General features: G+C 34.1%; 1 protein-coding gene across 2 annotated transcripts in view; it reads left to right on the plus strand.

The window, feature by feature from the left end:
- The window catches only part of mwh (multiple wing hairs), a 40,385-nt gene that overhangs the window by 18,858 nt on the left and 6,441 nt on the right, over positions 1-15,086 (plus strand). For both annotated transcript variants that reach the window (XM_035873311.2, XM_035873313.2), the window contains exons 2-3: positions 4,676-4,748; positions 7,861-8,096. In XM_035873311.2, the coding sequence (XP_035729204.2) occupies positions 4,676-4,748; positions 7,861-8,096 (309 nt within the window). The remainder of the gene's footprint in view (positions 1-4,675; positions 4,749-7,860; positions 8,097-15,086) is intronic.

Raw genomic sequence — 15,086 nt, forward strand, 5'->3', positions numbered from 1 at the left:
TTCGACTTCAACTTAACTACAATGAATTTATCTAAATAAGGATTACGCACAAAGCTGAACAAAAATAATTATAAAAGATCCGTCAACAATATGCTAACTCCGTTAAAATAAAATTAATGATACGTCAATTCATCGGGAACGGGGAAAAATATCTTTAGGCTTTTAAATTGTTTTATATACATACGTTCAGGCTAAAAGAGCACTATCATTGAGTTACAATCGTTTGCATTATATGCGCGCGTGCTCTCACGCTACCGTCTTATGAAAATCTACGTTAGCCGCAACAAACACCTGCCGACACGAACTTGACCGTCTCTTCTGCTCCTTCCTCTTATTCACTATACGACCGTTAGACTTTCTCTCTTGCTAATTGACCTTCAAAATTGAATAACTAATCTTCACCTTTTTAACTACAGCTCGTTGCATGTTACATAACGTAAACACGGAATAATGAATTGAATAGTAAATAAGAAATAGTAAACTGTCCCCTTGAAACTCCTTGAAAATGTTAATCCGTTCGACAAAAAAGGAAAGTAGATTATAAGCTTACGAAATAGAAAAATACAGGTACTGCTAAGTACCCATAGTAATATCAACAAATATTTCATCGATCTTAATTTTATGAAAACACCTAATATTCTTGTTGTCATTAACCTAGAGCTGAAAAAAAAGAAAATTTTCTTTTATATCTTAGTGATTTCTGACAACAGGACAACAACGATGATGTTGATACTCGATAAAGTGTATAAACTTTTTAAATTTCAAATGACAATGAGATAATAAAGAAGGAAAAGAAAGAAAACGCGACAGAGACGATCTAATCAGTATCACTTGTCTCCTAATAAGTAAGAGATGTAAATATGATCCGTCAAAGGGGAAAACTTGACGCTGTGCAAATTCGAACACGAACGATAGTTGAAATACGAAACTCGGGAGAAATGGGACGTACTTGCGTTATTCATTCTAATAGCGAAATTAACGCACGGCGTTTTCCTCGTTCTTCCGTTAAGTAGCGGGCAGTAGTGCGTGGACTTGCGTAGTCGGGTGGCTTGAGTTCGCTAGCTCAAGCTAGCTCGCGCGGGTCAATGCCTTGGCTGTCCTCGACGAGTCGACTCCCATTGCCAGCATTACACACGCACACAGAAATACATATACATATATATATATATATATAGATATTTACCTATCTTGTATATACGTATCATGTCTTACATAGGTGCATACATATATGTATGCATACATAGAGATGTGACTACGTAAGATCTTGCTCGGCTGCTACTTCGTCTGTTACATCCGATCGTGCTCGACATGCTTCCGAGCGGTCCGAGACGTTTCCGGGGGGTTAAATCTGATCGAGACGAGGTCGATCGATCGATCGATCAATCAATCGATTCAATTCGATCACCAATGACTCCACTCGGATCAATAAAGGTATTCCCTTGTATTTCTAGAGAAACATCGTGAGCGACCGTAATGAGTTTTCATCCTGCATTTTGCTACGACACGATCTCCGATCAAATTGCATAGTTCGATATATATATTCGTTTAACCATCGTCCTTTGCAAATATAATTTTATCTTTAAAAAACAAAAGAACATTCTTCGATTTATTGTGAACTTTGAGCAGTATATATTATATCCTTGCTTATTAGTGCTCTTGTTTTAATGAGTTCTTCGTTCTTGTCTGATGTGAGTAATAAATATAATTCGTTCTAGCTGTCATTACATGTAAAGTTATTATAGCAAGAAATAGAATGAATGAGTTACACTTGTCGTAGGGAAATCATTACGTTAAGAATCTTACGCGTTTTATATGTTTCACATTACATTATTATCTTGTGTTGATTGTTCATGAATTATTTTATTAATTAACTTATTTATTAAATTAACGTTGTTATTGATTTATCTCTTCTTTCCATGGGACACGGAAATTGTATAAGAAAAAGAAGGTTGGAAATTAATAAGAGACATTGCAAGAAAAAATAAAAAAGAAAAGAAAAAAAGAAACATGAAAAACGAAGTCGTGTAAATTACACTTTGCGATTATGCAATTTCGCGGTACTCAAACGTATAAATTATAACAGGCAAGATATAAACGATAACCCTCGCGTTCTTACTTTACGAACGGTGACAGGCGAGATTTCAAATGCAGTTAAGAATTTTATGAGGCTAATTTGTCACGATCGATACTTTTTATAGCTGTCCTTTCAAGTTACTCCTACAAGCCTTGAAGAAATTCTTGCGTCACACTTCGAGTCTCGATTTTGGGATACCGTTACCGAAAAAGTTTGAAAAAGATACGATGAATAGATGTCCAAGTGATGGAGTGACGTAGCAAAAATAATTGTAAACGAGACGTTAATTGATTTTTAAACACAAAAAGGAAATGAATAATACGTCGATAAAAATTGATTTTTTATGTTTATAACATCTATACCGAGCAGAATTGGTTATTAATGGTATAATTTACTGCGATTGCGTGTATTAATTCATTAAAAATTGGAAGAAATACATAGAAGCTATGATGAAGTAACATTAACGAACGTTAATTTAAAAGAGAAGGAAAAATTTAAGATGAACACATGAATTTTTCATTTGCCAAAGTTGTACTACATACTACATGATCTATTTTCGAATAATTGTCATATCGATCCGGCAGGATTTTCATAACCGGTATTCATATAATTAAAGATTTACCGTACTGTCAATACACTAGTACGATAAATTAGATAGCCTTAAACCGGTTAGTAACATTCAAAGGATATATAGAAGAGAAGATACATCAGATGTCGATTCGCCCTTTCGATTACCCGCACGATCACGGACCTTCGAAGAAGATTCGAACTTTGAGATGATCGCTCTTTGCTAGATAAGAAATAAGAATAGCAAACGTTCTTACATGAATCGATACGATTCGAAGTAATCGAGTGATCTCGAGGTCGGGAACTCGCCGAACATGGCCAATAGATTTCTGATCGATCTCGATAATATTGAGAGAAGCTGTACTCTGCTCTTTCTCTCTTTTTCTATCTCTATATATCTATCTATCTATCTATCTTTCCATCTCGTTTTCTCTCTCTCTCTCTCTCTCTCTTTTTCTTTGTGCATACGAACATGATCGTATACGAATCGTGACTTCCATTATCGACATAGCTAACCTACAAAACTAAGCGCCCGTAGTCCCATGTCCTCGTAGAACGTCTAGCATAGTAGAATTATCGCATTACGAACTGCACTGGACCGTAAAACGCTAATATTTGATAAAATTTTACTCCATGCGTTCCTTCAGGCTCAAGTTGTTTCATGTTCTCGTTTCGCATATAAGCAAAGCATAAACGCTTACGGGAAGAATTTCTATAGCTTTTTTTTTTGCAAAAGAGGCACAACTGGCCATAACTTGACCTTGACAGTGAAACGGAGATGTCGGACAACGATTCGATTATGCTTTTTTTTCTTATTATAATCATTCAATCTCCTCGTGTAGATACGAATAGCAGTATAGAAAATTTTTCAATTATTGATATACCAATTGAAAGATTCATTGAAATTTATAAAATATATAAAATTTATAAACACGTTATGACAATCTTTTTTCAGCTCGTTCATTAAAATATTTAGAAAATCTTTGAAAAGTTTATTGGATTTTTTTCGATTCATAATTAACTGCAAAGTCCATGAAGATTCCAAACGTTTCCCCTCCCCAAAAAAAAACATTAATTTATATAGTATTCTAGTAATAATGTCAAATTATTCATAAAGTTAATTATAAAAAGTACTCGAATCATTAGAATACATCTGTTTCATTTACCTCAATTAGCAAGACTCGCATATATGTAGTTATATCGTCAAGGAAATGTCACGTTGCCAAGAAGATCTTCTAATAACGAGGGATTCGCAGAATTCACCTCGAAGTCGGTTCGTGAGTTAAGCGTAATTAAAGTAGTCGCGATTCTTCTGACTACTTGCGATCGCATCGACTTGCGCTTATGGTTGAAGCGGACTCGGCAAAGGTACCGTTTGAAAATTCCATGATGGAAACTCTGAAGGCGGTCTGGTCGCCTTCCATCCGTTCGAAAGAAAATAAGAGGAACTTCGAACGTAACATTCATCATCGATTCTTTCTGCAAAGAGTCGAGGGAGTCCACACGAAATCGATTCATCCGCCACATCGCGCGTACCTCGTCGTTAAATCAACCGTTAAGCGTGGAATCGTACTGAAGTGGCAAACATAATCGTAAAAGAATCAAACAGCTGGTACGAACGTGCAAGAAGTTCGATTAAATATCGCGAGTATCGACTGATCGATTCTCCTTCGAGAAATCTTGCTCTTTCTCTTCCTCATTTTTTTTTCTTTTTCCTTTTTCTTACTGTATATCTTATAAGAATTTACTATTCAAATCAATATTTTTGTTAAACTTTTTACTCGCGCAATTTGTTATGTTGAAATAAGATCAAAAAAACTTAACATAACGATAATCGATAACTAATAATTTCATTAATAATAGATAGAAAAGAAAGTTATAACTATTTACTAATTCACTTTATTAATATATGAAAAAATTAAACAGAAAAGAAAAAAACAAAATTTATTCCCTCGTTTCTCATTTAATCTAAGAAAAATATAAATGAGTTTAATGAAAATTCCTCAATTAAGACCAACTGCTTTTCTGTTTCAGCGAATCGGACATGGCGCCAAATGCAGAGGAAGAGTTGCTCGTTGTGAAGCCCTGGGGACCACAAACGGAAAAGGTAAGAACTTCAAGGATTTCCACGTTATTTCACGCCTGCGAAGCACTTCTTTAAACCGTTACACGTGCGTGCGCTTGACTTTATTCGATTAAATTATATAAAATCACTATGTGTATTTTTAGTTTTCAATTGTAGAACGTGAAATATTTCTCATGTGGATATTACTTATTTTATTTAAAAAGAAAGTAGAAATAAACTCCACTCAATTGTAAAATGTAATAATGCATGTATGTACATTTATCGAAATGTTTTTATACTTATTATATAAACCGAATTTATTAGTTCTTCTAATATTCAATACTAATTATTCAGGCGCATGATCAATTGGTTTAGATATTTTCAAAAACTTCAAATTGTTTTATTCTACTTCATACAAGGTTAACCGAGGAGAAAAAGAATTAACTTTAATCGTACAAAACGCTCGTTCCACGCACGGTGCGTCGACGCGGCAGGATATTTTAGATTAGCATACTTTTTCTCTCTCTCTTTCTCTCTCTCTATTTTTCTGCTTTGAGACATATGTGTGTGTGTGTGTGTGTGTGTATAGAAAGAGAGAAAATATACATGGTAAAACGTCCTTCGGCCACTTCCTTTTGCTTCTTTCGAACCGTGAGAATTCCATTACCAGAGAACTAATGCTCGGCGTACGACAACATTGAAAGTGACGCAAAGGAAACTACAATAAGAGCCTACAACAAAAAAGAGAAGAACGCGAGAAATAACTGATCCAGCTGCAAGATCAAAAAGGATCACTTTCCGTTAACTTATAATATGTATTTCTAATATATAATTTTCCTCGCCGAAAGACGTTCTTTTTCAAGTTTCATCTTTGGATCGAATATTTAACTTAACTAATAGTCTATCAGTATGAAACCATTCCATTTTTTGTTCTATTAACTATTCTTGACTTTATACTCCTTAATAACAAACATTTAGAGATATTAAATTCAGTTTTCCTAATTAATGTTATGAGTTTGATTAATTCGTCCTCGTTTCGGACAAGTCATTGGAAACGATGCAATCGATTTCTTTGAAGATAAAGAATCGATAAGCCCCGCACGATTAATCGTCCTCGATTCATGAAAGCGTTGCCAGGAGTAATACCTTGAGCGCCTTAATACGTCTTACAAAGTATCCGTCATTTATCGTTGAGCCAGATTTCTAATCTATCGACGCGATATTCGACCTAATAGGAATTTAATCGACGATGCGGATCTTAATGGATGATCCTTCAAATCAGGACAGCTTGACCGTTGAATCAAAAAGATGTAAAATAATTTTGTGATCTATGTTTCGAAGAGCCATTAAGAATTTTTACAGGATAGATTTTTTCATAGATAACGATTTTTTTCGTTTCAACCATCACCTATTTTTGTTCTTATTTATAAATTACTTGATCGAAGAACAGTGTCTTTTTTTCTTTTTTTTCCATTCTTCGCTGTATATCAAAGAAAATTCGTAAAACTTGGACTTTGCGGTTACATCCAGCGTGTGAGATTCTCGTGCGACGGGAAAGAAACGGTCGACCGCGAATAAGAAATCAAAGTATATACCTACTTTGCTGAGACTACGTTTCCTGTCTCGTCATTCTCTCTGTGTCCCTCTTGTAATTTTCGAAACTATGTAAAGAGGATATATTATCTTATATATACTTATTTGCCTTTATTTGTTAGTTATTCCAATTTAACTCAGGCACATACGATCCTTTAAAATTGACAGGACGTGGAAACTAGAACTATTATATTTTACCACGGATCTTCGATCGTCATTTAAAATGTTATTATATATTATCATTATTTCATTTAAAAGTAATTTTCGAATGATTTAATAGAAATTTATAATAATAAAGAAAAAAAGAAAATTCTATTCTCCTAGTACAATAACTCGAACGATCTTTTAATCGACTTAATAACCAACATTGAACGCCGATATATTGACGAGTTGGTTCCCGCGAAATTGCTATGTAATCTTCTCATTAGTTGCTCTGGCTCTACTTCGTGCTTTCCACGGACCAGCGAATCTTTCTGAATCCAGGAGAATTGATTTCCTCTATTGCCTTTCGTCTTGCCGATTAAAGTGAACAGAAAGAGAGAGAGAGAGAGAGAGAAAGAGAGAGAGAGAGAGAGAGAAAGAGACAGAGAGAGAAAGAGAGAGAGAGAAAGAGAGAGAGAGAGAGAGAGAGAGAGAGAGAGAAAGCAAAAGGAAATAGAAAGAAAAAGTAGAAATAGTAGAAGAAGCTTCAGTAGCACCTTGATGCACTCGATTCGTGTTCGGATCACGGGGAAACGCGATAATCACTATAATCTCACCGATTTATGCTTCGAAGCGCCGTAAAATTAGCCGTCGCTCTCCTCTCGATTGCCTCCAAGCCTTTTCGCATGAATATTTCATAGTTCGATGCGCTTATAATTCGCGCGAACGCGAACTCGTGGACTAATTTCGAAATATTCTTAAACTGATCTTCACAACGAACTTCCAAGGACAAATAATGGAGTTAAAAATTATCGAAAAAGAACAATCCTGAACTTTACGTAAGTTATGTATTATTCGTAAGTTCTGTAAGTTCGTTCTAATGAAAAAAAAAAAAGAGAAAAACAAATTCAATTTATATGCACGTTCAAAAGATCGCATAGTTTTCGTTAATGCTCGGGAATCAATTCGTATACAAACGTTATGTCAACTAATACGGAGAGAATAAAAGTGACAAGGTCGATATAGCAAGAACTTTTTTCTTTTTATTACATCAAAGTAAATAATTCATAAGAAACGCACATGAGTCACGATACTCGCTATATTCTAGATAGAAAAACGTATCTCGTCGTATCATCGAAAGACACTCCAGTCACGCATCGCTCGAACGATCACCAACCAAAGAAAATCGATCGACTAACAATTTGTCCATCAATGTCTGCGAACTTTCAGCTTTTTCACTTACCAAGCTCGAAAATTCAAATAGGAATACATAGAGAAGTATTGGTTTTTTCGTTTAATATAAATTCATCTTCCGCGTTTAAGATATTTCGTTGAATTTTTATTATACTCACGTATAGCGATTATGAATTTTAAATGATGAAAAAAAAGTGTAACTAAATCGACTTTTTTATTTATCTAGGAACCTGGTCTGAGACCACCAACGTACAACGCCGAGGATTACGCGATCGCATTGAGACGATGGGGAAGACGACCTCTAAGCACTGTTCAGGATTCACAGGATACCTTGCCGTCTACCACCAGCTCAAGTTCCGGTTACATTTCCGGAAGTGCAGGCGAGATGACACTCAGACAATTTACATCGGTTAGCGAACTACTAAACAAACTTAGAGCTGATCTTAGGCTGGCCTTTCCAAGGTTAGTATATTATCAATTAACCTTTTAAGAAGTAACAATTAATAGTTTTCTTATAAACGTGTAAACATTTCCTTAATTTATTTATGAACAAAGAAAAATTATTTTATGACCTTGCTAAATATAAGAAATTATGTGTCTTAGTTCAACTTCATTAATAACACGGAAGTATCTTCTACGTAATTGACTAAAACACATACGAAATTATAGAATTCATTATTCCTTATTCGACCGAAGTATTATCATTATGTACTATCCATAATAACACATAATTATTTTTTTTATCTATATTAAAATCGTATTCTAAATTTGCGCAAATATAAAGAATGTATCGCAGTGTTAAAATCGGGAGGGACTGAAATTATCAAAAAAAGATTTTTACAAATATTTTTTAACATGAAACGAGACATTATATAGTGCAGACATCATATATTGTTTTCTTGCAGTTCAAATGTTCAAGGAAATTTCAAAATCAAATTCATTTTTCTTTTGTAAACGTAATCATATAGTTTTCTTTTCATGATATTTGTTGAGACAAATTTAACGAGCTGTGCCAGGGAAACTCGTACAACTCTTTAAAAAAAATGAATCATTCTCGAGCGTTCTCTTTGCTTCGAAACAAAATCAACGACAGTGACGTACATACAAACTAACAAACATAAAAAACAATGTATGACCGATCGAAAGTCGTCGAAGAGAAACGAGCTAAGTCCGTTAGGCGAACGAATGATTAATAAAGATGATGCTGTACATCGTCGTATGTACATTATATTTTGTTCTCTCCTTTTCTATCGAGAAGTACGTCTAGCCCGTGGCATCTAAGAATAAGAAAGAGAAAGATAAAGAGAAAGAAAGAGGGACGGACTCGTGCGCGGCGCCTAGTAAGAGGCGTAATCGAGAAAGAGAGATTCTAGAAACCTTCGTCTTGTCGTTAGCGCGAGCAAGTGGACGCGTGGTCGATGTCCCACATAAACCAACGATAATAATAATAATAGGAATAATAACTATACGGAGAGCACCCTGTTCGACGATGCAAATGAGATAAGACTCTTTTACCGAACGGATCGTGGATAAGCAAACTGTGATATTACGGTTAACTGCTCAACGGGAGCGTAGTAGAGATCGTGTGCGAATCGATGATCTTGAACGAGTCACATCCTTGATGCCATATTTCTTGCATACGAGAAATCCGTGACTTCATTCAAGGATCATGAAAGTTTCTGATGAGTTGAAGATGGGGCATGTTTGGAAATTTGTTCTTTTGTCTTTCTTTTTTTAATTCTTTTTTCATTTCCTTATTAACTACAACCATTCTACTTTCCTTTGATCATAAATTCTTATATATATATATACATATATATATATATATATATATATATATAAATATATATGTATGTATGTATGTATGCATATATATATGTGCATATATTTATGTATCATATCTAAACTGGTAATTTAACGTCAAAAAACATGTTCTCCCGTCACGGTTACTGAACAAGATCCTTCCCCCTTTCGTTTATTCATTAACGAAGGATTCGTTGGTTCATTACCGGAATAAGAAACATTCTGTATATATATATGATATATGTATGTATATATTTATACATGAATAAACAATCTTACCGAGATGTTATTTAATTCCGTACACTTCTCCCGTGTTAATTGTCTGTTCATATACTACTACTAATACATTTCTTGTCGTCTGGGTTGCTTTTGTAACTTATGATATATTAATAATCTCGTATTTTACAGTCTGCTATTACCTATAACTTATATCACATTCAGATATGCAAATGATTATTTTATTAAACATAAATCGACAAAACTCGATATATTTCAATACTTTCTATTGCCTTAATAATAAGCAGAGACATATTTTTCGTTTATGTGATTACTGAATCGTATGGAAAAAAAAAACAAACAGAAAGCATAACGAAAAAGAAACAAATTTTTGAACGTAGCTAATGCACACGTGTTTTTACGCATCTATACGCACGCAACTATCGACGAAGAAGATGAATAAGAATATGATGAAGAAGAGGGAGAAGAAGGAGAGGAGGAGGAGGAGGAGGAGGAGGAATAAGAAGTGGATAGAGGATAGCTCGTCGACCGGGCACCGAACCCGTGATACACACTATGATGCTTCCGCTTCGCGTAACAGCTAACGCATAACTGCTTCCTAGTTTAATGAAAAAAAAAAAAAAGAAAAAAAAAAAAAAAAAAAAAGAGAAGAAAAAACGGGAAAATCGCGTGGAAAGCCACGCGATCTTGAATCCATTTTCTTCTTTCTTCTCCTTACTGAAGTTTTGTATCAGATCGCGTGTATTTGAGAAATAGAATAGCCGGCACTTTCCTTTGTGATTTTTGTATTCCACGCAAACATATTGGACGGAAATACACAATCAAATAATGTCTACGATTTTGAAAACATTTTTCTTTCTTTTTTAGACATTTTCGTGATGTTTCTCTATTTTCAATCTCTATTATTATCCTTTTTTTCATTTCTTTCGTCTTATATCTTTCTTTGTCACAAAATAATACTATTGCTAAAACATTTGCCTTCTTTTTGTAATCCTTTGCACTTTGACCTGACAATAAAATTCTAATAGAATTCTTGAATCATCTCTGATATGACTCTTGATCTGCTTAACAAAAAAAAAGTTTTAATTAAAAAATGTATTGAAAGTATATGTTAATATGTGTATTATACATAAGATATTTAAATGTAAAAAAATCAGATCAGAATTTGCCGAGAACATTATTAAAAGATATTAAGAAAATAAGTTATAGTGCAAAAGGTTAACCTGTTCACTTTCTAAAATTAATGTATCAACAGTCAACCTTATCAGTTAATAATATCAAGTAAGTATCTAATTCCGTGTGAAATCGAATATTAAACGAAATTTAAAATATACGAACGAATTTAAAACCTACAAAAAGGAACGACAGATGCGTACTCACGAGGGTATCGTGTAATACTAAGAGGATTATCCTTATCATGGTTGAGAGAGAGAAGACGGTTGGTCTGTTTGATTTTGTTTATTTCCTTACGCGAAGACGAATTTCTTAGAATTCCAAAGAAAAAGACACGGTCATATAAATACTGGATATTATTTATCTTGCTATGTAAATCTCACTTTTTAGTTTGTAGGTCATGAACTTATTCATATTATATATTACATAAGCAGCTAGATAAAATTGTTTATAGTACAAATACATATAAAGTCAAATACAATAGAAAATTTAAACAATTGTGAGTAACTAACTAATCAGAAATTATATATATATATACTATTATTTAAATAAATCGTTAAGAATTATATTCTATGCTCTACAGCTATTTATAAAAAATTGAAAAAACTTATATTACATAATCAGATTAGAAGAATCTTATTACTATAGTTATACGTAATATTAATAATAACGATTATCGTTCGCATATAATTATTTTATATTGCAATTTTTCTTAAAAAAGAAAAATAGGATGAATAGGACAACAACATAATAGCACGTATTTACGTGGTAAAAGGGAAAAGATGGTCGTTTCCTTTCATTTTCCTTCTTCGTTCAACGTCATCGAGCATCGTTGTCACGTGAATTTTAGGGTGTGTCCATCTCTTGAAAGAAGTAATAAGGGCCAATCGGTATTCACAGTGTGTTCGCCACAAGACATTCTTACGTGCACACCATAGTCTGCATAATGCAGGATGCAGTATAATGCACCCATTGCCGGACGAAGCCTCGCGCGACACGTTCCGCGTCGCGGGGAAGGCATACTTTTCGATAAACGGCCACTCGTTCTCCTTGGAACGAACGCTTTCTTTGTTCCATACCGACGTCGCGCGGAATAATAAACCGTCCGCTTCGTTCGCCTTTCTTGCTTGAAAGACGGATAAAAACTTGAACGGTTTTGATTTTTCAAGAAAAATTAAAGAGTTATTACGAGATGTTGCATTTGTATCGCCGATCAACAATTTATAAGCAACGATATATATATATATATATATATATATATATATATATATATAGCATCGATATCGATTGGTGCGATTTAATTTCAATTTCGATTTTGTTTCGTATTTCTATTTAACATTTACATTTGTAGTTGATAACAGTTATCATAAAAAAATGTAATAAAAGGGAAATAGAAGAAGAAGGAAAAGAAGAAAAAGATCGGATATCTGAACTGTGAATCCCGAGGCGTTGGAATATTTTGTACACGTAGTCGAGGTATCACGACACCTCAGCCATTATGCATAATACACGGAGTAACATAATGCAGCCATTGTTAGAAAAGGGAAGAACGTTTTCCCTGTGTATATCGGTTTGTTTCGTAGTGTGCCACTAAATACGAGCTGAGCTGTTCATAGGAACAAGGTATACACAGCCCGTTTAATACTCATTTGCATTCATTCTATTATACAACGGCGCTTATACGCTATATTTATGCAGTCCTCGTATATACATAGAAAGACAGACGAACTTTTAGTTCCAATTTACATATATATCCATATGATATTATTTAAAAAAAGTAAACAGTGACTGTGCTATCCCTTTTGGTCTGATTTTAACTCGTTTACATTCTTTTTCATAAACGTTATAATTTTATAATTATAAATAATATTTGTAATTCGAACGACTTTGTTAATTTTCATTTTTTTTCTATAAATTAAAAGAAGAAGTTATTATTAGATAGATCAAAGAACCACTTTCCAAGAAACGATTATTTTTTGTTTCGCATCCGATTAAAAAAAATTTCTTAGACTCTGTTATAAACAAAAGGAAGTTCGAGTTACGGGCGATCGTTAAACGACGAGTTAACTCTTCCTGCTTCTTCAAGGATCCTGTCCGACGAGGAGTTAATGAAGCTATTGTCCGCGACGTCCGTTCGTCCGAAGGTATAAGCGTCGGACGAGCGCGACGAGTAATTGGCAAAAGATATCGACGAGCCCTTCTCATCTTCCTCATTCTTTCCCTTCTTTAACTCTTTTTCTCCTTCTATCGTCTCTTCCTCTTGCGATCTTGTTAGCCGAAAAAACTCACGGCTCGATTCTTGACAGCTCTTGATCTATGGTTCCTGCGTATTACCGTTTCTGTCCTGCTCTTATTTCCTCTTTTTTTTCCTCAAGACGTCAACCACTTCACTCTTTCGGTCATGCTCCAACTTGCGCAACATTTCTTGCGACCATAAATGGCTAAGACGTACGAATTCTGGTCCTCGTTTTCCACAGCGTTCAACCCACGATCAGCTCACAACATGCAAAGGCCTTCTCGTTTGCTTATCGAAAGTGGTAGACAACGATTTTGCAATTATACATACCGTGTTTATTTATGTCAACTACGCAATTATTAGAGTTCATAATGGAAAGAAAATTGTTTTAGATTTTATTTGTTTAATATTTTTTTTATACTTAGGTAATATAGTTGATTAATGTTGAAACCTATTAGAAATCTTTGCTGTGAACTTATTCTTTTTTAAATTGTAACTAAGTCGTAACATAAATCATTGCAAAGAAGATCGTCAATGTATTAATAAATGTCTTTCAAATCAATTCCTTTTACTTCAATTTCGAAAGGCAATTTGTAAATGTAATTTTGCTATATATGTGCGTTATTCAGAAAGTCCATGGAAATGTAAATTACTGGACATAGGATAACGAGTATTAAATCGACGATTACTAAACATCACCTTGCTTGGAATGATCATTATAAAATTCAAGGGAATAGGAAAACATCCTGTCGTTAACGTTCCAACTCGAATATTCGAGCGAAATCGTTCGAACGTTCAACATCCAAATATGTTGAACGGTCGATTGCTAGCACCGAACCATTAATGTACGAATGCGAAGATCATCCAAATATGAACATCAGAACGTGAACTTGCCTTTCGTAGAAACAACCCTGAGAAAATTACAATTAAATTTTATTTTCTTCGCCAAGCTAAAATTAATAATTAACACTAGCCGTCAACGAGCTCGTCGAAACCTTCTTCTCCAGAATAGTGACAAACAATTTTATTGTACGTTTCATTCTCACGGTGAATTCTCAGTAAAGAAGCTCTTTAAAGCTGACTAAAATGTAGCTACAACGAAGAGTCTACTTGGCTTCCACCTCTTCCTGTGTGCCGTTACGTTGAGTATTAATGGTGCAATTAAGAAAACGACTCAGAAACCGAGAAAAAAGGGAACAACGCAAATTATGTGTTACGGGAATTTAACCAAGGAAAGTTGAAAAAACGGAATATGTTCTCACGTGACAATAAATTTAGAAATTCATCGAATGTTCAAATATTCATGAACATTAATGTCGATATATAAGATAAACTTTTATCTTGAATTATTGAGTCTAGTAATTTATATTTTTGTATCAGTATCTACGATTTTAATGAATATATTCATATTTCTATGATAAGAGATAAGACGCTTCTATTTCACCCAAATAGAAAGAAATAGATATATACATACATACGTTGGTACAACTTGCGGAAAAATTATTCTATCGTTCGTTTATCGACTGTCAATTGCAAATTGACGTTCGATTCGATTATACGTAACTACATCATTTCGTTTAAAAGTTATAATTGAAGAAATTAAATGAAACTTACACTTAGATACAAAAGCGTTGTCTATCTTAAAGAAATGATCATAAAGAAAATTTTGAAGAAATTTTGAAAAAAATTAAATTTTAAATGGAACGAGTAATGTTTAAATTTTTATAAGATTTCTTTCTCCTTTGGAAGGTAAAATAGTGAAATTATGGGTCTCGGCGTAATTAGTTTACAATAAATGATTGGTAATTTTGTATCCTTGGGCAACACCTGTGATGGTGGTATCCTCTCTCGGTATCTCTCAAACTCCTCTTCTATAGACCGTGTTGACTTGTCACCGTGCGACAGCTGCATCGTGCGTTTCCTCTTCGTCCTTGCACCTGTCTCCCTTAGGGCCATTACGCACGAACGTGCACCTTGCGGACGTCCGTAGAGGGAAATCACTT

The sequence above is a fragment of the Vespa mandarinia genome, chromosome 10 (genome assembly GCF_050613455.1).
Source record: "Vespa mandarinia isolate Hongniang chromosome 10, ASM5061345v1, whole genome shotgun sequence".
Taxonomy (NCBI): domain Eukaryota; kingdom Metazoa; phylum Arthropoda; class Insecta; order Hymenoptera; family Vespidae; genus Vespa; species Vespa mandarinia.